Source organism: Schistocerca piceifrons, chromosome 1 (assembly GCF_021461385.2).
Source record: "Schistocerca piceifrons isolate TAMUIC-IGC-003096 chromosome 1, iqSchPice1.1, whole genome shotgun sequence".
Lineage (NCBI taxonomy): Eukaryota > Metazoa > Arthropoda > Insecta > Orthoptera > Acrididae > Schistocerca > Schistocerca piceifrons.
The window spans coordinates 1,002,124,139-1,002,150,506 of record NC_060138.1 but is presented as its reverse complement, the minus strand read 5'-3'; the positions used below and the strand labels follow the sequence as shown (position 1 = coordinate 1,002,150,506).

Sequence of the window (26,368 nt, the reverse complement as noted above, 5' to 3'; positions counted from 1 at the left end):
GGCAACTCTTCAATCTTATCCTGAGAACTGAAGGCAATTATAGTCTGTCGATGGTGCAATCACCCAAGAACAAAAATTAGAATATTACATACCCCACAGATCCATCCCTCCTGTTCACCTCTGTCAATGACACGTAATAACCACGCATTAGTTTGTCAATGACACCACTCTTTGTCAAGGAAGAACTACTGCACAAGCTATATTACAACAGATGTGCTCAATGAAAAGAGTGGTTCTTCAAAAATAAAATACGAACAAAGAAACAACTCTGGATGTTGTTGGTATGAAGGCTGTCCAGTCATGGTTGGTAAACAATGCAAATATAGGAATAAGTATTCACTGAACCATTTAAATTCATACATTTTTCCTGTAGCACACAAATGTTATTCTAAACTGACCTCTGTATCTATGTTTCCCCTCATTGCTTGAGCTGTTTGTTGCCTCCGACAATTTTAAAAACTGATACAATACATACATACCTTGAAACAAATTACGTACTCCACATTTAATTCTCCTCTCCTCTCTCCCCCCCCCCCCCCCCCCCCCACACACACACACACACACACACACACACACACACACACACACACACACACACACACACCTCCATATTTAACCAAAGTCATTAAACTCTCCAGTTTTAAAATAAGAAAGATATTTTGCATGAAACACTTATGAACTGAGTCACCCAAAGTGGTCACCATTTGAAGGGAGTTACAGAGAGATATTTAAGTTTTCTGTTGTTTGAAGTGAAGTTTGTCATAAGTGTTTAGCCATACGACTTGTTTGATACTTGTAAAATCCTCAGTTATTAATTCACTTTATCAGTTACTTGGGGGGAATCTTCAATCCACTGCACTGTAAATAACTTTCTGGTGCTATCCAGCAGCATGGTACTCAAACATTTGGAGCCATTGTAAGGGACTATTTATATTGCTTTGGGGGGAGGGGGGAGGCAGCAGCTGCTTTTAGGTATCAAAGGCTCTGCTACAAACTGGTCTGTTGCAATTTCAGTGAAGCAACATACATTCTCCTTCAACTCAATATGGATCTAGTTCTACACATAAATCTTTGATGATAATCAATGGTAGAAAAGTTCTGAACAAGAAGTTGACATTTACATTCTGTCACCTCAATGCTGCATCACTGACAGTGTTAACTTTCTAAGTCAGTCTTGTCAATTATGTAACAGGCCCTAAAGCATTTCTTAAATTCTATGCTGCACCTGACAGCAGCAATGAAAGACTTGTGTATATCCCAACAACACATGTAAAAAATCATGCTACAATTCATTTGCATAAGATGGCTAAATTAGTTTCAGTATAACAAAAATTTTAGATTTTTTTTATGGTATATGAAACGTGCGTGTGCGTTCTTACTCTGCCCATCAAGTCACCAGACCCTTTGAGTAACTTACTGCAGAACTTTTTCAGTTAATATGTATGTTAACAGCCACAATTACTGGACAAACTTATTGCAATACCATTTAAACTATTAATGTCTTACAAGCTTTAATTTCATACATGTTAAATGAATTTAAATGGCTAACATAGGTCATTAGATGTAGATAGGGACATTAACTCAATTGGTAAGAACAGATACTGCAACTGGACCTCAATGGCAGCACTTCACTGAAGGCATAGAAAATATAAATCAGACTGTTTCAAGAAATTCTCTCTGTAATTATTAGAAAGATCATAGGCTAGAACAAAGTCACTACAACATTCAGAGAGATGGGTAATCAAGAACTAGTGCCACATTGGCTGTTAGTGGGCTATGCTTATATTTTTTTTAATCTAGATTTGGAAGAAGACGCTTCAAAGGTGAGCCATCTGGTATGTGCAGTTAAAATGTGTTAAAATAAACTTTGCCTTTGATTCAACGTGTGATTTGAACTACAGTTCCACAGTACTAAATTACATATTCTCTAACAGTTCACGAACTTTTTTTACCAAAAGTTAACAAATAAATAGATGCTTACAGTTTTGAACATTTATTTATGATACAATGTTACACATTCCAAATACATACTAAGCACATGTAATAACCATGTACATTTTTATACAAGAAATGATGTAAACAAAAACAGTTTTGTGTAACAATTGCACTTGTGCTGATGTTAAAGAAAGACAACAGAAGAATGAATGTTACTGACTAAATTAACAGGAGGAATTAAATCTGAACACCAAGAAAAAATTTTAAAGAGATACAAACTTCTTCAAACATTAATAAATAAAAATTGCACTTTCAATTACATGTGCTTCAATCTATACACAAAGCATAAATAGAACTTTATGAAAAATATCAGCAAGTTTTTTGGGATAAATTTTAATATATCCATGTACACACATCATCCCAGTCATACAGACAGGTTAATTGAAGAAACTGATCTTAAACTTTCCTGGCCAGTCAGACTAGCTCCAAGCATTTCAAATAAGTTTATGGATGTCACCACAACTTACAGAATATCTGGAAGGTTTATGTACACAGTACATCAAAACAATTTAATAATCAGATAATAGACAATCTTCTAAATACTTGAGAATGGTGGAAAAGAGATGTTATAAAAGTTGACTAGAGTTCTACTACACTTTCAGGACATTAATGGAATGTTAATTTTCTTAAGTGATTAGACCTATATAATAGACCTTTCACTGGAAAACTGACTTACACATCACAATGCAAAAATTTACAGGGCAAATTGCCAGCCATTGAATGTTACATTTTATCAGATACAATCTTTTGGCTTTTAGCATTCCATAAAGACATTTCCATAGAAACTGTCACAATTTTTTTCATATTTGTACTATAAACCAATATTGCAGCTTTAATGTGTTTTTGACACTATATGAGACACACACAATCTGAATGTCACATCCTATACAGTACTAAGTTCTGTAAATTAGTTTAGAAAATCTCAAAAACCACATTTTGAAGTAGAAAAGCACACTCCAACAATTTACAGTAAAAAAATTTAAATAATATTCTTAAGGTAACTTTGCAAAATACATCAGTGTCAACACAGTCACAAAAAGCTTTTATACATTATTTTTAACAATGACAAATTTACACCTTATCCTAGTATAAAAGACAGTCCTAGTCCAACAACACGGATGATCGCACAGCGAAAGGCTTCTTTGGAAATGACCTCAGGCAGGAGGGAGTCAGCGGGGCACCGCAAGAGGGCCCTGGGGCCCGCTATCAGGACTTGTAAGTACGAATAACATCACGGATGACTGCTCTGCACAGAGGGCAGTGGCCACCACCCTTCCCACGCCACTGCTGCACAGCACATTCGTAGCACATGCACATGTGTCCACACATGTAGAGTACACTGTCAATGGGCCGCTCGTAGCAGATTGTGCATTCCGTACCAGTACCTCCTCCAGAAGTTCCTGTAGCTTCTGCCCACTGCTGAAGTGTCGTCGTCGAGTCTATAGTCGAGTACGAAGTAGCTGACACTGGCTGGAAGACATAAGGATCATATTACTAAAGCAAGCTCATTAGCTCTATCAGATGGCAGAGCATGAACAATGCACAGTTTGACTAAAAAGAATTATTTAGTATGCTACCCATTAATATACATGGGATACTGATTTCAAAAAATTAAAGAGACAATTTGACTAACTCATCCCAAATATTTCAGGCCATTCCAGTTTTGAATGTCTGACATAGAATTGCATTGTTTTAAAAGTGTTGGCATGTAATGTTGTTAATACTACATTATTATATATCATACAGCTGAAAATGACTCAGTGTGAAACTTGTCCTGAGTTACCCTCAAAAAATTTGCATTGCAGCTATTGGTGTTTTGAATTACATCTTCCAACACAATATTTGTCCCATGAAGAACAACTTTTGAAATGCCACCACTTCTGTTCTTGTAAGTTAGCAGCACTGAATGTTGCTCTATTTCCATTGGTTTTCTTTCTGATTAGCTATGGAGTGCTTCATGAACAGTGTGTTGTCGTAGAGAAAACTTATTGCAAATGTGGTGAATGTTGTGCAAAGGCTGTTCACAAACTCCATGGAATGCATGTTCAACATAATGCATTAAGTAAATTATCTGTTCAGAGACAGATTTATAAATTTTAGGAAACTGGTTTTGTTTTGGACATTAAACCCTCAGTGAATCTCGAAAAAAACATTGCCATTTTGAGTGAGTGTTGCTGCAAGTCCAGGGAAACCTCTATACTGATGTTTGCAACAATTTGATATTTCCAGAATGCAACCAATTCTGACAATCTGCACCTTTGGGCCTATAAAATCCAAGAGAAGCCCAACAATACCAGAAGCACAGAGCATTTGCCCACTGGGTGTTTGCAAAATGGAATAATTTCACCAAGAAAACAATGTTCATGACGAGATCCACTGAATGATCTCATTAGAAATCAAAATTGCAGGATTTTGGGCACAGAAAACCCTCTAGTAATTATGGAGGAGTCATTACATCCACAATGAGTGACTGATGTGACTCTTGGGTGAGGGCATGATTGGCTGTACTTCAAAGGTGACACTGGAAAAACATTAACAGTGGATGACACACTACTGCAATATTTTACAAGGGTTTTTGCAGATTTAACTGGATTGGATAGTGTGAATGATGAACAGGTTTGGCTTTAACAAGAGGGCACAGATGTCACATTGGTTACAGCAGTATACTTGTTGTTACAAGAATCGTTCTCTAGAAAGGTGAATTTTCTCAATGGCGACGTGAATTGGCCACCTAGATAATGTGATTTCTTTCAGTGATGGTATTGAAATCTTGTGAGTACACCAAGAAATCACAGAGGTTAAGCATGTTATTTCAGACTAAGCCCTGCATATCACACAAATGGTTCAAATGACTGAGCACTATGGGACTCAACTGCTGAGGTCATTAGTCCCCTAGAACTTAGAACTAGTTAAACCTAACTAACCTAAGGACAACACCCCCTGTAGCGCCTAGAACCGCACGGCCACTTAGGCCGGCCATATCTCACAAGATTTCATCAAGGGTGAGAGAGTGCCTGCAGTGCCATGGAGGCAATTTGAGTAACGTATTTCATATAATCCCATGTAGCATACATACACTGGAAATATATAGTCAATAAATTTAGGTAATTAACTCAAATGTTGCATGACTTGCGGGATACTTTATTTAGAGGCTGCTAGGCAAGACATCGAGAAATATTGAGAATTTTAGAAGTAATTATATTTAAGGAAACTCTTTACAATCTAGAGGAAATGTTACAATATGCCTTCTCACTCACTCAGATGTTGCTTACCTCTATGTAAGTATGAGAGTACGTCGATAACAGTGTTCCAGAAGATGACGGTTCACCAGGTGAAACACTATGGTTGTGCCTGTTTTGTTGGTTTTGTTGATTGAGGTAGTTGGAATGAGCAGGTGGTAGTTTCACCACGAGCACCGTGCCACAGCCCGGACCTGCCGCTGACTGGTACTGCACCAGTTCCGCCTGTGCGGTCGTGACTGGCACAGCGACAGGGACAGGTACAGAAGGGGGAGGTTGGACTGGTGCCGCCGCTCCTTCAGGAGAGCGGATTTGTCTGTCTGCGTGGTCTAAAACTCCACCGTTCATTGCTGGAAGGTTCACTCTAAGTCTTCCTGGAGCCAATGCCTCAGCTGTCCTCGGAGGAGGAGATGAATTTCGGGAACCTGAAAGGAACAAATAATGGATGTTCAGAATATGAGTTCAGAAATTTTGCATGCACATAAGATATGACACTAATCAAAATGTTTTAATCTCTCAGGTCCTCAGTGCAATTTATTAATGGTGCACTTTTGGATGTTCCAGTGAATCTGCAAATGTGCCTTGTCAGAGAAAATTGAAGAAAAGACAAAGGACTTGTTTGTTAGCCCTGACTGAGGCTACTCGAGAACTACTGAATAGGAAGTCCACTTAACATTGCTACAACTTTTTTGCGTTTCAGTGATAAAATGCAGCTGATACTGGAGAATTTTGGGAATGCATTATGGATATTTGTCAAATAGTTCACAACACAACTGGGATTTTTCAGCACACACACAGGTTTAAGGTAGTACCTGGCAGTGAACGTGGATGGTGTAAATGAGGCGGTGGTGGTGCTGGCTGTTCCATCTGACTCCCTAGGATACGAATCTTCTGAGTGTTGCCGTACACATCCCAGAAAGCCCACAGCTGCAATGTATGGTCAACATGCATCACTACCGCAGGTGGACCTCCATTTCTCGAAACTTGTACCTCACCTGTTTAGAAGTGAAAAAAAATTGTAGTGAGAAAGGATGAATTATTATCTACAAGTCTGAACAGAAATTAACTGCTACATCCTACCCACACAATCACAAGACTATTCTGAAACAAGTTAGATCTTTTTTTAGTAGGCATAGATCTAACTACCTTACTATCTTGTGGCAGATAATGAGTATTATTCACCTGAATGAGTAATGCAAAATGAGAGTTCTTCCCCTCTTTGTGGCGAGTTTACCACATATTTACTGACTACCCAATACTCTGGACGGTCCAACAGGAGATCAGAGTCATCTGGCAGATCAGCTGGTTGAAGAGTAGCTGGATCACAAGACGTCAGGCCAAATGCCAGTGAGCCCACGTACAGAGACTGGGTTGCCAAAACCTGTGAAACAAGGGACATCAGTTATAGTTAATAAAGAAACCACTGAATTACATAGTATGACTGTTGTATGTACAAACAAAAGTGATTAAGCAGAGATTAATGAAACAAACAGTTTTAACACAGGCCTGGAAACCAATGATTTTACCATGATACGACATATGCTCTAGTGCAGTCACGTCAATGTTACAATAATATCTGAGACTAGATTTATATTGTAGCTTTACTCCTTATGGTCACAGGAATCTTATGTGGTACATGCTTAATGGTGCACTAGCACACTCAAATGTCCTATCCAGGAATACACAGCATGAATCTTTGACAATTTTATAGGTTGTGGCTTATCAATATAGTGGCTCCCCAGATCTGCTGACTATTGCATTGGGTTTCTTTCTGTGGGGATGTTTAAAAGTTTTGGTGATAGGCAAATTGTGGGAAAGCATTGTGAACAGCTATTAGAGGATTCTGAACACTTCAGCTTTATGAACATGTACTGGCATCAAAGGGAAATGTTGAAGCACCTCTTCACATGAATGGTGCCCATGTGAATACTTGTTATGTATTTTTTATATGTCCATCCTTTTGCCATGAGGTCTCTGGGATGACCCTAAGGATGGCTGTAGATGTTTTATTTTGTCACAGCATTATGTATTTCTTCTCAAATACGTAGGCCTATCTGTAGTTTTTATCCTCTGGAACTGTGTTCATGTACTCAGTTGGAATATGACCTATATTTATTATCAATTTATCATTAATTTGTTTCGTTGTCCTCTAAGCTTCAATTCCACTTGTACTTATATGAATCTAAGAACATGCAAGATGTTAAATCACGTTCATTTAATACAGTTTTACATAAATCATACATTTAGTGTACATATACATAAATATACCAACCTGGATAACAATCTTTTCACCCAGATGTACTGGCCGCGAAGTAAAAACATAGCCCAGAGAAAATTCTGCATCACTCCTCGTAGCAATGCAGCGATCATTGCTAAGTCGAATATTGCGTCCACGAGTACGGTGAAAGGGCAATGGGCTCAAGTATGGATGAGAAGGTTGGGAGTGCTGCTGCTGCTGTTGTTGCTGCTGATGTTGATATGAAGAGGTAACAGGTACCACAGCACCAGACTCCTGCAAAAGAGTACTTTCATAAATTAGAGAACTACTACTAAACTCGTGGAGGAAACCCTCTTTCATGCTCGTATATAGTCAAAGTAAGTCAATGGTTAAAACTGCTTGAATAACAATTCTATGCACAAATACTGTTTATTACCTGTGGTGGCAATGGAGGTGGCTGAGGCTGTGGGGTGTCTTCCAGACGAGGCTGGTGGATGGAGAGCGATGTCAGTGAGGGCAAGATGAGCCGCTCTATGGCATCAGGGCTGGAATCTGTGGCAGCCGACTGCTGCGGCGACAGGTTGCGGCGTGAGTTGTTCAGCTGCTGGCGCGGGTCCACCAGCTCTATGGCCGTCGAGTTTCCGTACACGTCTATGATGGCCCAGAGGGGGCCGCGTGTCTCTACACCACTGAAGAATATTCCCTTCTCCTCGCCGTTGATACCAAAGTGCACATCACCGGCCGGAGTCACATAGTAGAAGAGTACCGTATCGCGCTCTGCAAACCGCTCGGCAAGTGCCTTTGCCCAGTAGCCGGGCTTGTTCGTCAGATCTGTGGACAGAGGAACTAACGTTTAGGTACTTTCTCATATAATGCTTGCAGATGTGAGAAACACTAACACGAACTGAACTCACCTGGACATGCGTATTTTGGAAGAGCATATCTCAGGTTATTTGGATCATTGCATGTGAATCCAAAGCGAATGACACCACTCCAGTTATTAGAAACTTCTAGGAACTTCACACAGACCTGCAACAAAAGATTCCTTTTATTTAGTAGTGCATAATCGGGTTACTTTTAGGGTTCTTTTTACTTTACTAGCATCTGCCTAAGAGACAACCAATAAATTAAAATTTCTGAAGTTCTTTCCGCATTGCTACAAGGCTTTTTATTGGTTACTTGCAACGATTTTCACATATGCGAATGTGTAATTTAAATTGAAAGTTCAAATGTTTCACATGGTGCTTACAGCTATAACATAAGTTGCCTGTAATTTCCTATTTAAATCTACTCACAGGCGGAAGAAGATCATGCTCAGTCAAGTACTAACATACAGTTTTCAAGTTTGCTACAACTTCTGTTGCTTACATAAAGAATGTTCTGCGAACAGCTATGGCAATATTGGTACAAACATTAATCACAGAGGATTAATATTGCTTTCGTATAGGACTGGTGTATTTAACAATGTTAATGAAGCTGAATGGTGCTCCTGTATACATGCTATTGTCTTGTTTTGTCGGTAGTGGGGAGCGAACGTGGTAATTACGACGATAAATAATCACTCTCACTCCGTCACTTACTATGAATACTTTTATTCTCGCAGCGTATACATAATACATCGAGCATAGAGCACTTACTACAAAGTAGAGTTGTGGCGATTCGTGAATGAGTCGTTCAATTGAACGACTCTAAACAAAGAGTCGTAAGAATCGAATCGTGATACGGACGAATCGTCGTTCAAAAGAATCGTAAGAACGATTGCGTGTTTCCGAGTCGTCACGATTCCAAGTTCCAACGATTCATCGATTCTTAGTACGCTATGCTTCGAAGGCAACTTCCGAATCGTGCCGAATGATTACGACCGCCAGGTGGCAGTCAAGTGGAGGATGCGTGTGAACAAAGGAAGCTCGGAACGAACAAACGAAGTTCGTGGGCCGTAATATTACTCGTGAAAACCAAGCTGACATTTGGCGGTGGCTGACGGAAACGAGCGTAAAGGCATTTCCCATTTACTATCCCTATATAGTGCACATGGGCGGATTCATATCATCCTACGTTTTTCTGTGCTCTTTCCAATTCCACAGCACCTTATATTTCACAATAAAGCAACTGTCAGCCCTCACACACTGCAAATGTAGCTTAACTTTTTGTTTCGTCGAAATACAAAGCACAGGTATTTTGCTTTTAATTTGTCTGAGAACTTGCTTCTGCCACTATTATTTATGTGAGAAGACGACATACTTCTAAAGTGTAGGATACAATCGTATACAGTGACATTACTTCACTGCTAATTTGCTAATTCTGTTAGTTCCACCAGTACCGCCACTAAATGGCTGTCGCACTAGACCAATATTACAGAGCGAATGTAAGCTCTCTAACCAATACCTTTCTTGACGGATCGCCGTGTAATACCGTCTTTAAAATTCTAATTTTCGAATGTTACCGTGTTCAGATTCATATTAAATGTTAGTGAAGTAACGTCGCGGTATACCACTCAATCCTATTGTTTAGAAGTATGTCGTCTTCTTACGTAAATTGCAGTGACAGCGGCAAGTTCTCATACAAATTAAAAGCAAAATACCTATGCTTTGTATTTAGAAGAAATGAAAGTTAAGCTAAATTTGCTGTGTGGGAGGGCTGTTAGCTGCGTTATAAATTACAAGGGTGATGTGGACTTGGAAAGACATTTAGCACAGGAAAACTTAGGATGATATGAGGCAAACCACGTCTGCCTCACTGCTAGATTTTGTTACTATAAAACAGAGGTCTGTAGTTAAATACGTTCAAGCCACACAACCAAACTGGCATACCACGTAATTTTGCACCATCTTCCGCACAAATCGACTCCTCTTTTCTGGCATACTGAAATAAAACAATAGATGCAATCAAATCAAACGTGACCTTTCAACAATTAAGGCATTACACGTATAAATCGAGAATCACACTTGCAACGTCATTTGCATGTTTACTCATAAATAAACTATTTGTGGCATATCTCATCATCACACAGTTCGATTCTAACCCCATTGACAATTTTAGACATGTCCTGCCATCTGTGAGTAAGATGTAGAACTTTTTGCATTCCGTAAGAATCGTGCCATCGAAGACTAGAATGAATCGTGAACGAATCGTAGTAATCGATTCGCAATGTGAGATTGAATCGTAGGAATCGAATCGGGAAAAAGAATCGTGTTGCCCAACTCTACTACAAAGAACTGATTTGGCAAGGATCTTGTTGCGGTAGGGCAGCGATATTATTGGGTGCGGGTGGGGGAGCCAGTGGTTCTACGTCCCCACAGATTTTTGGCTGCGGGATAAGTGCAAGTAACAATCATTTACGATAATGGCTGATGAATGTTACCCCGAATTCTTGCAGTTTCTGGAGTGGAATATATCTTCACATTATGGAATAAAATTTGTGAGATTTTTCATCTGTCAGACTGTGGTAGACGGTAAACTATCTTTTCAGAAGTAGTCCAACTGCGTATCTGATGCCTAAGGGCAGATTTCTGAGCAAGTGCTAATAAATACGACGTTACCAGAGCACGAACGAAATTTTTGACGCCAGTCTTTACTGGGAAGGCCGCTACTAGCAAAGCAAACGAGGCCGCGTTGAAGCGTCCAGTCGTTCCCTTACGCCGAGGTGGTGGTGATGTCATACGCGAGCGCCACAGTTTTGACAAGCGGCCAGCTTCGCGCCAGTTTTACGGGGGCCGGCTGGACTTCCACCGATAAACAGCGAAGGACGCACTCGTCTCCTCCGCTGCGCTTTCATCAGCTGCTCGGAAAAACACTGACGTCAGCTGTTTTGCCAAAGTCGCCAGGGCCCCATGGGAACGTGGCACGGTACAGCTCAGTCGAGATCGTCAGGATCTTTCGTTAGTAATTCGAATTCGCCCATCAATTTCAACTGCAAATAGGCTTATAGTAAATCTTCCTCTCCTTTGTTCAGTTTCTTAAGAGTAATGGCTTTAAGGGATACTCGCCGTTTGCCGAACCACTAAGTCAGCTATCCGATCTCTCCACCCTTAAGGTGCCTCCAAATTTTTCTCTCGCACCACGAACAGCTTAGATCGAAGATCAGCAAAAACTTTCAGCTGCCTCGCAAGCAATGTAGAAACTAACTTACACAATGAGGTCGCATCTGATCTCAAGATCACATGGTGATTCGCTGATAGCAAAGATATATGGCTCACGGTCAGTATAGAAGGTGGATTTGTTTTTACCTTTTATTATAAAATTAATAATCTTAAGAGTAGATCTTAGTTTCTGGTCTTATCAATTTTTGTAGCACTTTGCAATGCTTGTGTTTATGCGTGAACTTACACGTACCAACACATTGATCTGAATCAAGTGTAGGACAATATCATACAAAGGCAGTACAGTGAATTAAAACGACCATCAAATACAAAACCGTAGTAGAGTCGGTGAAAAATCCTTGTCACTGTGGGTTTGGGGCGGCTTCACGCGTCTGCCTCCGCCAATCACATAACGCGATTTTGTATACGTCTATGTGGCAACGCCTCAATGTAATCTGATCTCTATAAACGACTAGAGTTTTCGGTTGCAGCCGTTCCCACTTGGCAACTGAAAGCTGACAATAGCTCTGCCAGCTGTCACGGATCATCTTTCGGCAATTACTGTAATCAGTTTTTTCTGTCTGCTTGGGTTCAGAGTGTAATTATGCCAATGTACACAGTGAGCCCATTGCGTCATGTTTGTCAAATGATCAGTCTGAGTAAGTCTGCTGTCCTAATACCTTTAACTCTTCTCATACTAGGAATAAATTTGAGAACTTCATGAAGGTATTATAGTCATGCAGAAGGTATTGTCATATACGAGGCGAATGCATTACGTGGGAGCACATCAAAATTCATCCAAACGCCGGAAGGAACAAAGTTTATACTAAAAGATTTATGACTGAAACAGCAACCAGTCAGAAGTATAATTTAACGAGGTTTATTTGGATAAAACTATTATCGGTCTCTGATTTCTGTCTTCGGATGGCAGTTACAAGTTTTGTTTTCTTGCTGGAGCCTCGTTTTGTATCCGTTATTCGTTTGCTGCACTAGGATAGACAAAACTTTTTGTTCACCAGTTGAAGTTTGCGGGAGATTTAGTTCTTAGTACGTCTATCAAAGGATTTATGAAAAGGTTTTAAAGCTATTAAAACTTGAAATGTGGTGAAAACTGCTGTGTTGTGTGATTCGATGCGACGAAATTGATCTGTGAAGCTGGGCCATCATTTGCAAATGTGTACCGTGTGTGCTGCCATTAAACAGAACGGTATGCTGTAAGATGCTTTTCAGTTCAGTGAAACGCAGTCACATAGCGCACTTCTACCAAAGTGTTTCACAGAGTTATTTCGTCACAGGATCATACAGCACGTAAGAATTTATCACATTTCACGTTTTAATAACTTTAAAACCTTCTCAAATTATGTGACACAGGTAATAAGAACTACATACCTCGTGAACTTTACCAAACAGAACAAATTTTTTTTCTATCTTAGTGCAGCAGAACAACAGGTATAAAACGGTGCCCCAGCAAGGGCACAACCATCTGAAGATTGTTTTGTAAGATATCCAAAGCTGATTAAGGTTGGAGTCAAATGAACCTCGTTCAACCTTACCTGTGGCACGTTGCTGTTTCAGTTATAAAACTTAGTAAAATGCCGACTTTCGACAACTAAGTGCCGCTTTTTTTTACTTCTCGCGAGCATTTGAGAGAAACCGAAGTGAACAGGTGTGTGTGTGTGTGTGTGTGTGTGTGTGTGTGTGTGTGTGAAAGCTCTCACTAAACAGCCTCTTCCGCAAGGTGTTTGCAACCTAATGGAGCCGTGCACCTAAGAGACGTGAGCTCCCTGAGCCGTGAGAACCGGAAGCGGGCGCGCGTCGCGCCGGCTTAATTGCTGACGCGACGTCACCACTCGCCGGACACCTGACCCCACACACACCGCCAACCAAACTCACTTCTGCCAGCCCAGCAGCTGCTGCGACAGGAAACTTAGCAGGCTGCTGACCCCACGCAACTGGCTAAGGCCGGTATTACACTATCATATATTTCTAACATAGAAATACGACCAAATATTCGTCAAATTTGTTTGACAAATATCTTTGACATGAAGCTAAAAAGGGGTATTACACTGTCATTTTTCGTCAAATTTCAAGATGGCGGACAACAGCCTGTTATGAGCTGCAGTTGCTAGTACCACAATTTCATCGTGTATTTGGAAGCGAAGCAGCGGAAAAAAGTAAACATGCTTGGATGAAGCCACAGGTATTACCTCGAGACAATAAAAACATACAGCAAAATTTGTTACGGGAGCTGCAACTCGAGAACGTCAAGTCTTATATACAAATTACTTACGAATGGATGAGAGTGTGTTTCAATAAAGTGGCTTCTCATACTACAAAACAAAATACTCTTCAGGAATGCTGTATGTGCAGAAGACGAACTGTGACACGGATTTCTTGATACGGGGGAGAGCTACTGTTGTCTACAACAGCACACTAATATCGCACTGCACATTAACCGAAACCATTCCAGAAACGTGTGAAGCGATTTATAAAGCACTGAAGGGGGAACATGTCAAGGTAAATAAATGTTTAATACACTATATGGGAATAAGAACTATTTTTATTTTTGAATAATTTAATTAAGGAATTAGTGTTCCACCAACTACCAAATTAACAAAAATGCACGAAACAGGCGAAGCGCATTTTAACTGGTGGCATCCAGAGTTCAAAAATAGACAAAGTAGAATCGAAAGCTAAGAAAGAATTTATTTTAGGATATGACCCCACACACTATTCCGGTTTGCTAAAAAGCTGCCTAGTGTTTCCAGACGTAAAGGTGGATGGCTGTAGCTATGATTGTGAACGTGTCGCCCTCAGCATATTCCACCTGCCCACCAACACACAATAGCATGCACTGTGCCCCTGTGTATATGCAGTGCGACATTTAGCTAGTAAGCCACCGGTCATTAGCTGGTTAACTCACTGGCTGTCTGACCTGAGTCCTCGAGTGTGGTGTACTGCAGATTTTTTCTTCAGGTGTGTATAATTGTAGGACGCATGGCCTGAGGAGTTAATTTCTTCAATATAATTTCTGCTAGGGCAAGAGTACAGGAATTATAGACAGCCTGTAATAAATGAAAACTTTTCAGCGTTTCAGACGAATGGCATTTATGTTTCGGAAGAATAAAGCAAAAATAATATAAATACCAAATTTGTAATACGTCACCAGGTTGGTTCACAAATTCACAGCAGTTATATCTGAATTAATAGGATGTATGCTTTACTGTAAAAGTGTGAATAATGAAAAGACAGTCCATGCACACGAACTTTTCGTTCGGACAAAGCTTACACACAGCTGCTAACCCCTGGAAGCAACGACATGGTAAATATGGACGGCATCCGTCAACAAATTTCGCAACTAAGTGTACACAGCATCTCCAGCAGGCCTTGGCAACTGTATAGCCATTTGAATTCAATGCAGCTGTATACATCAATTATGCACACGGCCTGAATTACACTGAAGCGCAGAAGATACTGGTATAGGCATGTGTATTATACACAGGGATATGTAGTTAGGCGGAATAGGCGCTGCGCCCGGCAATGCCTATGTAAGACAAGTGTCTTGCGCAGTTGTTAGATCGGTTACTGCTGCTACAATGGCAGGTTATCAAAATTTAAAGGGGTCTGAACGTGGTGTTATAGTCGGCGATGGAGCGATGAGAGAGCATCTCCGAGGTAGAGACAAAGTGGGAATTTAAAATACGACAATTTCAGCAGTGTACTGTGAATATCAGGAACTCGGTAAAACATCAAATCTCAGACATCGCTGCGGCTGGAGAAAGATCTTGCAAGAACGGGACCAACGACGAGAAGAAAATTGTTCGACGACACAGAAGTGTAACCCTTCCAGAAATTGCTGCAGATTTCAATGCTGGAGCATCAACAAGTGTCAGCGTGTGAACCATTCAACGAAACATAATCGATATAGGCTTTTGGAACCGAAGGCCCACTCATGTACCCTTGATGACTGCACGACACAAAGCTTTATGCCTCACCTGGGCCCGGCAACACCGACACTGGACTGTTGAATAGAAACATTTTCGAACGAGTCTCGTTTCAAGTTGTATCGAGCAGATGGACGTGTACGGGTATGCAGACAGCCTCATGAATCCATGGACCCTGGATGTCAGCAGGGGACTGTTCAAGCTGATTGAGGCCCTAATGGTATGGGGCGTGTGCAGTTTGAGTGATATGGGACTCCTGATAAGTCTAGATACTACTCTGACAGGTGACACGTACGTAAGCATCCTTTCTGATCACCTGCATCCATTCATGTCCTTTGCGCATTCCGACGGACTGGGCAATTCCAGTAGGACAATTCGACACCCCACATGTCCAGAATTGCTACAGAGTGGCTCCAGGAATACTCTTCTGAATTTAAGCACTTCCGCTGGCCACCAAACTCCCCAGACATTAACATTGAGTATCTGGGATGCCTTGCAACGTGTTCAGAAGAGATCTTAACCCCTCTTACTCTTACGGATTTACGGACAGCCCTGCAAGATTCATGGTGTCAATTCCCTCCAGCACTACTTGACATTAGTCCATGCCACCCCATGTTGCCGCACTTTTGCGTGTTCGCGGGGGCCTTACACGATATCAGGCAGGTGTACCAGTTTGTTTGGCTCTGCAGTGTATGTGTATCAATTTGATGCGCATGGCCTGCCAGGCAAGTCACCTTCCGTATCAATTTTTACACACACGGCAGCCAGTGCGTTGAGCGCACGCTGGCTCAGGCAAACCGCTCACGGCTGTGGTTTTCGGCAGGCGCGCAGCGCTTGTCTGGCCCCCAGCTGCGCAGTCTGTGCAGACAGACACACCAGTCCGGCGCGACGGCCTTCGCCGGGATGCTCCGCTCCCACCCGGATCCGCGCGCCAGTGAAAGCCACCGCGGCCGAACGCCAGCCACGACTCGCGAAAGCCGCCTCCCTGTCCATTTCCGCGCTAGCACGTTCATCGAAAATATAAACTGCTTCCAGTGCAAGCAGGCTACTACCGCGTAATCCGTTTTAGACCGCGTCTGCCGTCTAGAACACCACTCCACATACAACCCGAACTGGTCGACTTACATACGACCGATAAATTCTACGATTATTAATTTGAACGCTGTGGCAAGCGGTATTGGCGGTGCATCACTACGGCGCTAACTTCCAAATCCCGCTGCGACAATGAAGAGAGAAAGACAAGGCACGCTGGAAGATGTTACACTGACCACGACCCATGTTGCACGGAGCTCGGGGAAAGTAAAGGCTCAGAGTCCGAGCGTCGTGTCACGCACCTTCACCACCTTGTCTGGAAAGCCTCCAGCGACAACAACACTCCGCCGTTACACGGACACTTTCCCCGAGTTGTTGGACGCTCGCGGAAGGCACAACTGCTTTAGCTGACAACATTACAGCGGACTGCAGAAACCGAGGAACACTAATAAACCAAATTGCCGATGGCCTCACCCAACATCACAAAAATAAACTCCCAAGCGAATGGGGAGTTTCGAGAGTTAACGACAAACTTTTGTTTCAAGCAGGTAAGTAAACATTTGTTCCTTACGCAAAATCACTTTTCTTCGAGACTATTTCTATTCAAAAAAGACTTATTTGTGCGTCACGCATTGCTGTAGCTATGTTTTGGTGCTATCATATTCGTTCATAGTTCTAAGGAAAAAACTGGTAAATAACTTCAGATACGCGAGTAAATGTTGTAATAGATCAAATTAAGTCTAACGCTAAACTCATTAACCACAACGCGTTAGACAGGAACACTATATAGCCCAGACCTTTCTCTGTTGAGCCACTTCCGCCGATCACAGTGCGTACCCTAGTCAAAGTGATTTGGTCGGGCATATAAGCTGTTAGCTACATTTATAATGTGAGCAGTCTAATGGTAACGAGACAGATTGAAAAATTAAACTTCATTATTTCAAAAGGAATCGCCTTAATACATTTATTCCTTTTTGGGATAAGAATGTCTTCATGGTAAAATGTTTGTGGTTTCCCGCGGAACCATGATTGTACCCAGCATGCATCTCTTCATCCTAAGCAAATCGACGGCCACGAATGTCTTTCTTCAGGTCTCCGAAAATATGAACCTCATGGATCGGGGCTGTATGGAGGATGTGTAAGGGCTTCCCAGCGAAGCTTCTTCATTGTAGTGGAAACAACGTTGGGAATACGGGAGCAGGCAATGTGTTGCCAAGTTGTTTCGACTATACTTAAGTTTCATTGGAGAAAACCTTACACATCCTTCATATACTCCCTGTCTCTCCCCATGCGATCACAATTATTTTTAGAGACCTGAAGAAAGACATTCGTGGGCGTCGATATGCTTCCGAAGTAGTATCGCACGCCTGGGTACAATCCATGAAGGCACTACCGTCTTGTCTCACAGTAATGGCGATTACTTTCAAAGTAACACACATTTTACTTGCTTTTTCAATTTGACTTCATTTGAGTGCTCCTTATACAAGAAGGTGGTGTCTTGTATTGTCACAGTGCCCTTCTGCTACCTAGAACACCACTCTAAATTTGCCAAATTCATGCGATAAATTTGCCAAATTCATGCGATAAATTTGCCAAATTCATGCGATAAATTTGCCAAATTCATGCGATAAATTTGCCAAATTCATGCGATAAATTTGCCAAATTCATGCGATAAATTTGCCAAATTCATGCGATAAATTTGCCAAATTCATGCGATAAATTTGCCAAATTCATGCGATAAATTTGCCAAATTCATGCGATAAATTTGCCAAATTCATGCGATAAATTTGCCAAATTCATGCGATAAATTTGCCAAATTCATGCGATAAATTTGCCAAATTCATGCGATAAATTTGCCAAATTCATGCGATAAATTTGCCAAATTCATGCGATAAATTTGCCAAATTCATGCGATAAATTTGCCAAATTCATGCGATAAATTTGCCAAATTCATGCGATAAATTTGCCAAATTCATGCAATAAATTTGCCAAATTCATGCAATAAATTCCTAATGGCTGTTCGCCCGTGCAAGAAGAAACTTCCATTTGTTGGCAGGATGCTTACGTAGGTGTTAGTACACGCTCTGCAGTAAGTGATTTGCCTTTGATTCCTGGTTGCAAAGGTGACACTTTAGTAAGTTATTTCTCCTTCTACATTTACATAAATACTCCGCTAGCCTCCGTACGCTGAGATGGAGGAGAGTACGTGCACCATTACTCATTTCCTTCCCTGTTCACTCGCGAATAGGAGCAAAAACAGACTGACTGTATCCCTTCATAAGAGCCCTCATCTCTTATCTTCGTGGTCCTTGCGCGAAATGTATGTTCGTGGCAGTAGAACTGTTCTGCAGTCAACTTCAAACACCGGTTCTCTAGATTTTCTGAGCAGTGTTTCTCGAAAAGAACGTCGCCAACTATCTCTCCCCTCCAAAGAGCTTTCCATTTCAGCTCGCGAAGGATCTCTCTCTAACACTTGCGTGTTGTTCGAACCTCCCGTAACAAATCTAGCAGCCCGCCTCTGATTTGCTTCGATATCTTCCTTTAATCCGACGTGATGCGGATTCCAAACACTTTATTTAGCGTCCCATATGTAGTCTCCTTTACACATTAACCACACTTTCCTGCAAGTCTCCCAATAAACTGAAGTCTACCATTCGCCTTCCCTACCACAATCCTCATATGCTCCTTTCGTTCCATATCACGTTGCCACCTTACGCCTAGATATTTAAAAGAAGTTATTGTGTCAAGTGGAACACTAATGCTGTATCCGAATATTGTGTGTGTTTTTCCTACTCCTCCGCAGTAACTTACATTTTTCTGTATTTAGAGTTAACTGCTATTCATCAAACCAATAAGAAATTTTGTCCGAGTCATCTTGTACCCTCCAACAACTTCGACACCTTACCGTCCACCACAGCGTTCTGAGCAAACAACCGCAAATTGCTGCCCGCCATGTTTGCCAGATCATTATGTACACAGAGACCAATAATAGTCCTACCGCATTTCCCTGAGGCTCTCCTTACATTGGGTTCTATTACATAACAAGTCTTCGAACCAGTCACATGTCTGAGAACCTAATCCATACGCTCGTACCTTCGTCTTTTACGTGCAAGTTCCAGGTTTCCATCGTCGGTGTAAGTACCACGCATCTATGTACTATTGAATATACTATTATAGTGCCAACGATGCGCACTACCTGGAAATCCGCAGAAGCATCACCACTGACCACTGGTGGGCAGAAAATCCCTACAGACCGACACGGGAATAGTCCACGACGCTCTCTGGGAAGTGTTATTCGGTTGTCAGGGCAGGAAGTGTCCACCGGAAGCGAGACGAGGTGGCGGAAGTGTAGCTGCGATGACGTAGGTCGTGCGCTTCGCCGCGCGGCCGTGGCGCCAAGGCTGCGAACCCGGCGGACAACAGCCCGCCGGCCGCGTGCGTCAGCGCCGCAGCTGCACGAGAAGCGGCCGGCCGCTACTGAGAAACAGCCGCTGCACCACTGTGTCGCGGGGCGGCACTTCGCGGAACACACTAACAACAACCTGCGACACCGACTTCCGCTGCTGACGTCACGATACCACCAACCGATGCAGCTTTCCAGCACTTCAATTTCCCAGCTCGAAGCTGCCATCATAGGAGAAACCAAAATCTCTTAGATCTGTAGACTATAGAAGTAATCTTTAGAGTATTGAACGAAGTTCCTACTCAGTTTCTTATTTTATTTCTGTGGGCGTCCACAGGTTCAATGTAAAACATGGCCCAAGTAGGCTGTAAGAAAAACTAACAGTCCTCGGAAGGCCCCCACGGTACCGACCGATCGCCGTGTCATCCTCACGGGATGCGGATATGGAGGGGCATGTGGTCAGCACACCGCTCTCCCGGTAGTTGTCAGTTTTCGTGACCGAAGCCGCTACTTCTGGATCAAGTAGCTTCTCAATTTGCCTCACAATGCACCCCGTTTGGCAAGAGCGCTCGGCACATCCGGATGGTCATCCATCCAAGTGCGAGCAAAGTCCTACAGCGCTTACCTTCGGTGAGCTGACGCGTACCGGTGTTACCACTGCTGCAAGGCCGTTGGCCAAAGTAGGCTGTATTCCGTTTCTTATCCGTGCAACTTGCCAACTTCAACCGCCAGTCATTTTCAAGCGTATGTTGACAGGTTCGCGCTTCATTTCATATTCTGATACATCGCTAGTGCATGTGGACATGTAGTAATCGTATTTTTTTGCCTATGTGGCACAAAAATATCACACTAGTGTATATGGATACACCCATTAGCAGACACAGGGCTTTGTGTTTTTGTGCCACATACGCACAGAAATACGATGTATACTTGTCCACATGTTTCAGAATGTGAAATGAAACGTGAGGCTTAAAGTGCGCGCTTGAAAATTACCCACGGTTGAAATTTGCCAATTGCACGGCTAATAAACAGATTTCATATTCACAATACGGTCGTTAGCTTCGTGTTTGGAGAGTTAAGAAGGACTTCCACGGAACGATGTATAATACGAGGTAAGTGTGAAGAGTAATCTCTCTCTAATTACACAACTTTCCAAGAAAGTATGCTAGATAAAGCCTTGCCGTTCGTTGGAAACGGTACCTTAACTCCATTGAGTTTTTATAGACACTTCTGCCTCTCGTTTCTTTCCACTTCCGATTTGCTTATCGTCGAGATCAGATGTTATGAGCACAAACTAAAGGTAGTACGTGAAGTTTGAAGCGACTCTCAGTGTTTGTGGCAAGGCAGTAAGCGGTACACTGGGAATGAGTGACGATTCTGTTGCTAAGTGCGCGTACAGCATATAAAAGGCAGTCCGCGGAAACCTACGCGCCCTGTTTCCAGAGAAACATGCATACATCAGACCACTGTGGTCATTTTACACAAACGATTGCATTTCGATGCATACGAAGTGTAACTCCTGCAAGCTTTGCAGCCAGATGAGTCGAGGCGCGCCGAATTCCCTGCAACGAAAAATTTGCACACACTAATCACATTTTATTAATGTGTTTTTCCGATGAAGAGACTTTTCGCATCTCCCCGAAAGTAAACAGGTGTAATGTCCGCATTTGTTACTCCGAGAATTCTCGTGGTACAGCAGATGACGGGCAACCCGAAAGTAAATGCGTGGCATTGCTCAATTCACAACGCAGTTACTGAACTTTTTTTTTTCCACTGAGACTGCCATTATTGCGAAAGTTTACCTGGAAATGTTGGAACTTCCACTAACACCACCATTATAGGAATTTCAGTCATTGGTAGTGTTTCAAGAAGTTCATGCATTGCTACTTTGGGGGTTAATGATTCGCCAGGTTTTGGGTAAAACCTTTCCGGAAAGATGGATCTGTACAGACGGCCCAACATCATGGCCTCCACGTTCACCGTAACACCACTATTTTTGTGGGGTTGCGTTTATATGTGAACTGTTCAGTTTACCAGTTGCTGAGGTGCAAACTTAAGGCGCGAATACGAAACGCTGTAGAGATGGTGACGGAAGACACTGTGATAAAGACATGCAGAGAAATTTTGTATCACCTAGACGTTGTACGGCCTATAGATAGACTGCGATATCCATAAAAACTGAGTTGAACTATTATTTGCAACAAACTGCGTAGTTATATCTAGTACACTTCCTCAAATTCGTTATCAAGCTGTATTTGCTGAAGATGAAATGGGTCTGGAAATTTCTCTAAGACCCACGATGATGCAGTGGGGTCCCGCAGACCTCCAACCCTCCAACAATTTAGGCACACCTGACTCCGCTGCGAATGGTTTGCACCTGCTTCCGCCCCAGCCATATGGTCTTTTTCGTGGCTTACGACGCAGCGAACAAGCACTGTAAGGATCCCGAAACTCCTTCGGTCCGGACCAACTGGAGGTCAACAAAATACATTTAACCGCTTCCCATCTCGTCTGGCGGGGATGTAAAGTAATTAAATACGTAGTTCACGCAACGAGTCTAAAATCCGATGTCTTCGAAAGCTTATGTTATTAGCCTCAAATATAAGAACAGTAGTCCCCCGTGTATCGATTAAGTAACATATGTCTTAGCATATGAATCCAGGCGAAGTAGAGATAACCCAAAAGAAGAAGAAACTGACGGGGGGCTCAGCTTGTTTCATCAACTGTCCATCTTAACTGGAGGATTAAGGCGTGTTACTCACGTCATCTAAACCAGAAAGGTAGCAATATTGGGCACTATTGTCTGGAACGAATTCGACGTTCTAGCTCATCCCAACCATGTTCTATGGGATTCACGCCGGAACTCTGGGCAGGCCAGTCTGTTTCAGAGATGTTCTTGTCCACAAACCACTGCCTCACAAATACTGCTTTACGCCAGGGTGCCATGCTGATACAATTAATCATCCCCTCTGAACTGTTCCTCTATTTTGCGCAGTAAATGCTGTAATGCGTGTTTCCGCAACTTATTTTCCTTAGCGCAATCACAGGACCATACCCTAACCACGAAGAATACCCCCCATATAGTAACACCACCTACTACGTTCTTTCTCCAACCCCCCCCCCCCCAGCCCAAACTCTTCCATCTGATTGCCACAGGACAACGTGATTCGTTACTCCAAATCAGCCGTTTCCAGCCAGCCAGTCTGTGTTGCTCTTTTCACAACATCAAGCATGGCTCACCGTCGACTGCAGAAATGTGTGGCTTATTAGAAGCCGCTCGAGCACTGTACGCTATTCCTGGGAACTTCCCACGCATTGTCTTTGTGCTAGCTAGATTACTGGTAGGACTTTGGAACTCCGGGGTGATTCCATCGGCTGACTTCATGCCATTTTTTACAAATACCCTTACCAATGCTAGAGGGGTCCCTGTTAGTCAGTACTTTTCTGCTGATCTTAGTGTATCTGTGGTTGCTCCTTCGCGTTTCCACTTTGACAGCAGGTTGAAATGTTCGCGATGAATTTGTTACTCAGGCGACATCCAGTGGCTAGTCCATTTCGAAGTCACTGGGCTTCTTGACCGACCCAGTCTGCTTCACTGAAGACGACCTACTCTCGCCTCATTTTGTAATGTCTGTCCGCCTCTCGAAGTCTAGTGGTCAGTTGCGTATTATATGCGGCTGCCCAGATACGTTTGATCAGTTAGTATTTCAGAATGCCTCCTACTGGCATTTCTGAAAGGTCGAGAATGACAAATGACTGGGAAGCGGCGCTGAACCCACCTTTTCGGAAATCTTGACGGGCCTGCTGGAGAAGGTGACGCCCTTGCAGAAGCTCTCGGCGCGGCGTGCGACGGTGCCGTCCCTGGAGACGCGGATGTTGTCGCCGTGCACCTGGTGGAACTGCAGCGGCGGCAGGTTGTTGGTTCCGCTGCCGCCCGTGCGCGGCGCTGCAACACAAGAATGGCACGGTCAAAAGACGGACAGCTGAGGCACCCAGCACCACGCGCGCCCCACGTCCGGAAGCGGCGCCTGCCACCTGGGCCGGCAGCTGCTGGTTCTGCCCCCAGTTCCGGCAGCGCCACAATGTGTGCGCACCAGGCGCACAAACCCAGCAAGAGGAACATTTGTGTCAGAATTCTTAATCCATTCCATAAATTGCTCCGAATTTGCTCTTAGGTATCCACCGATAATAGACGAAGCCCAACAAATACGGATAACAAAATGTATTACATTTTACGTATAACATTACAAAGAAAAACAGTATGCAGCTAGAAAATTTGAACCTTTATAGAAAAAGAGTAATGGGCGGAATTAACCAGATACTCTTATCTTTAACAAAGAACAAGAGAAACTGACATATGTGAGACTCAGCATTCAGTTATAAGGAAGGGGCTGTGAGTTTTGCGTCCTCGGTTGAGGGCCACCCCTTGCTATTTGTCAGGATTATGCAGCCATTGGGTCCGTGAGGTACAGAAATAAACACCGAGTTATTAACCATTCGTAACTGTATTTCTGTAAGAACAGTTATAATTATGTTCTCGCTACAACGACCCATCCTAACGGTGTGACGTCCTACCACAAACACATTTGTCGAGACTCCATTGTGGCCGGAAAAGAAAATCCGCATCGAAACCACACGCTTTGGCGAGTTCTGCATGTGCAAGTGACCAGCGATGCAACTCTTACTATTCGGTGCGCGGAGGTGCTTTACGGCCGTGCGTACTGGCACCGCAGTTCGTCCAGCGTTCCAGGGTAACGCCAGGTGGCGCTCGTGTACTCACGAGACAGATGCGTCCCAAGCCTGTAACCCTTACATATATTTTCCTCCCAAAATGGTTCAGAAGAACTGCAGTCTTTCACAGCTTGTTCTTAGCTCCAATTTCTTTTTAAATTAATTTAACATACCTTCAAAAAACTAACCCAAAAGTAAACAAAGATATTCTTCCACTTAGGCTGTATTCATTTGGACTACTATTTAGTTTCCAGATTAGTTTTCGTGTGTTTAGCTACAGCAAGGTACCGTATGTATGTAAATGGCTGCGTAGTCATATGATTTACTTTTTGCTTTGGTTTACAAATTGTCCTGTTCTTGATTATTTGACATGGTCATAACCAGAACCTCATCTAGTTGAACACACCATAATGGCTTAAGAACCGTACGACAGTTGCGGAAGGATTAAGAGGTATGAATGAGTAACTTAAGTGGAATATCTGACTTCCTTTAATAAATTTACTTTTATCAAGACCATTACGACGAACGCTAAAGTAATTAGACGATCAGAGCGACTACCGAGCTAATATTGAAACAGTTTGGTAACATTCGGAGGACGACTGCAGTCTTCCACAAGTGGGCTGTCAGCACACTTCGCTTACATTGAAGGAATCAGATTCAATTCCAGAACGTTCCTCGGCGGGAGGCCTGGAACAGAATTGCTCTCAGGCTCGTCGCAACTGAGGTCTGCCCTAAGGTTTCTGGTTGGAAAATCTTTGAGAGTCCCTCAAGTCCGTGCGGGATCCACAGCAGTCTCAACATTTTAACTCTAAGGCTGTTCGTAAATCCTGTTTTGCATGTGGGTCCACAGAGAGTAGTTTCTGAAAGCTGAAACTACTTTCAACGTCCGCCACAAACTTATTTATTTATTTATTTTTTACACAAGCACTGTGACCAATTACAAGTGTAGTTGCTTCTGTGAAACAGCTACATTCAACATCTATTTCACCAACACAGCTGGATTTGAAATTGGCCACAGGCCGAAACTGGCCAGTAATGTAACACATCAGGCAATAAGTTTTATCTGTGCAAGAAATTGACAGCCTATGGCAGAATAAAAATGGTTTTAGCATTCGGAAAGGAAAGACTTAAGGCCAGTCGACAATTAAGTCATTAGGAACAGAGCAGTAATTTTGGGAAGGATAAGGGTTTAGTTCGTAGTATACTTCTTTAACGAATCGTGACATCTAAAGATAGTTATGGAACTACATAGAATACCGGTAATGTATTTGCAAGTGCGAGTATGAACTGCGTTCGGCTAGATATTGGATTTCCCATTTTACACGAACTGTCGCCTTAAACGCTTCGGTCATCCTAGCACGGATCACGACCAGAGCCAAACTTCTGTATGTCACCGTCTGTGTGTCACAAAGTTCACCCGTGCGTTACGTATATTTTCGTCTAGGAAGGACATATTTAATGGGAGTCAGAGGCCCGTATTTGCGAATAAATACGAAACAGCAGTGCCTTTGTTAAGAGGTACGATGCAGTGTTTCTTCGGATGTGCACAACTGGCGCAGAGCTTTAAGGAATTAACTCACTCGGAAGGGGCTGGGATTCCAATCCCCATCCCGCCATGCAGATTTAAGTTTAGCAGGGTTCTCCTCAATCGAAGGATGAATGTCGGGATGGTGCCTTTGAAAAAGACGAGACCTGTTCCCTTCCGAAGTCTAGTCTACCCCCACCAC

General features: G+C 42.7%; 1 protein-coding gene across 3 annotated transcripts in view; it reads right to left on the bottom strand.

The window, feature by feature from the left end:
• Positions 1-2,090: 2,090 nt before the first annotated feature.
• LOC124793932 (protein neuralized) overlaps positions 2,091-26,368 on the bottom strand; it is an 881,057-nt gene continuing 856,779 nt past the window's right edge. For 2 of the 3 annotated variants that reach the window (XM_047258070.1, XM_047258078.1), the window contains exons 2-9: positions 23,690-23,856; positions 8,367-8,481; positions 7,889-8,283; positions 7,507-7,746; positions 6,417-6,615; positions 6,047-6,229; positions 5,268-5,659; positions 2,092-3,465 (exon numbers count right to left, since the gene is read on the bottom strand). In XM_047258070.1, the coding sequence (XP_047114026.1) occupies positions 3,202-3,465; positions 5,268-5,659; positions 6,047-6,229; positions 6,417-6,615; positions 7,507-7,746; positions 7,889-8,283; positions 8,367-8,481; positions 23,690-23,856 (1,955 nt within the window). In that variant the 3' untranslated portion in view covers positions 2,092-3,201. Of the gene's footprint in view, positions 3,466-5,267; positions 5,660-6,046; positions 6,230-6,416; positions 6,616-7,506; positions 7,747-7,888; positions 8,284-8,366; positions 8,482-23,689; positions 23,857-26,368 lie in introns of all 3 variants that reach the window. The other variant, XM_047258061.1, reaches the window with a different exon arrangement.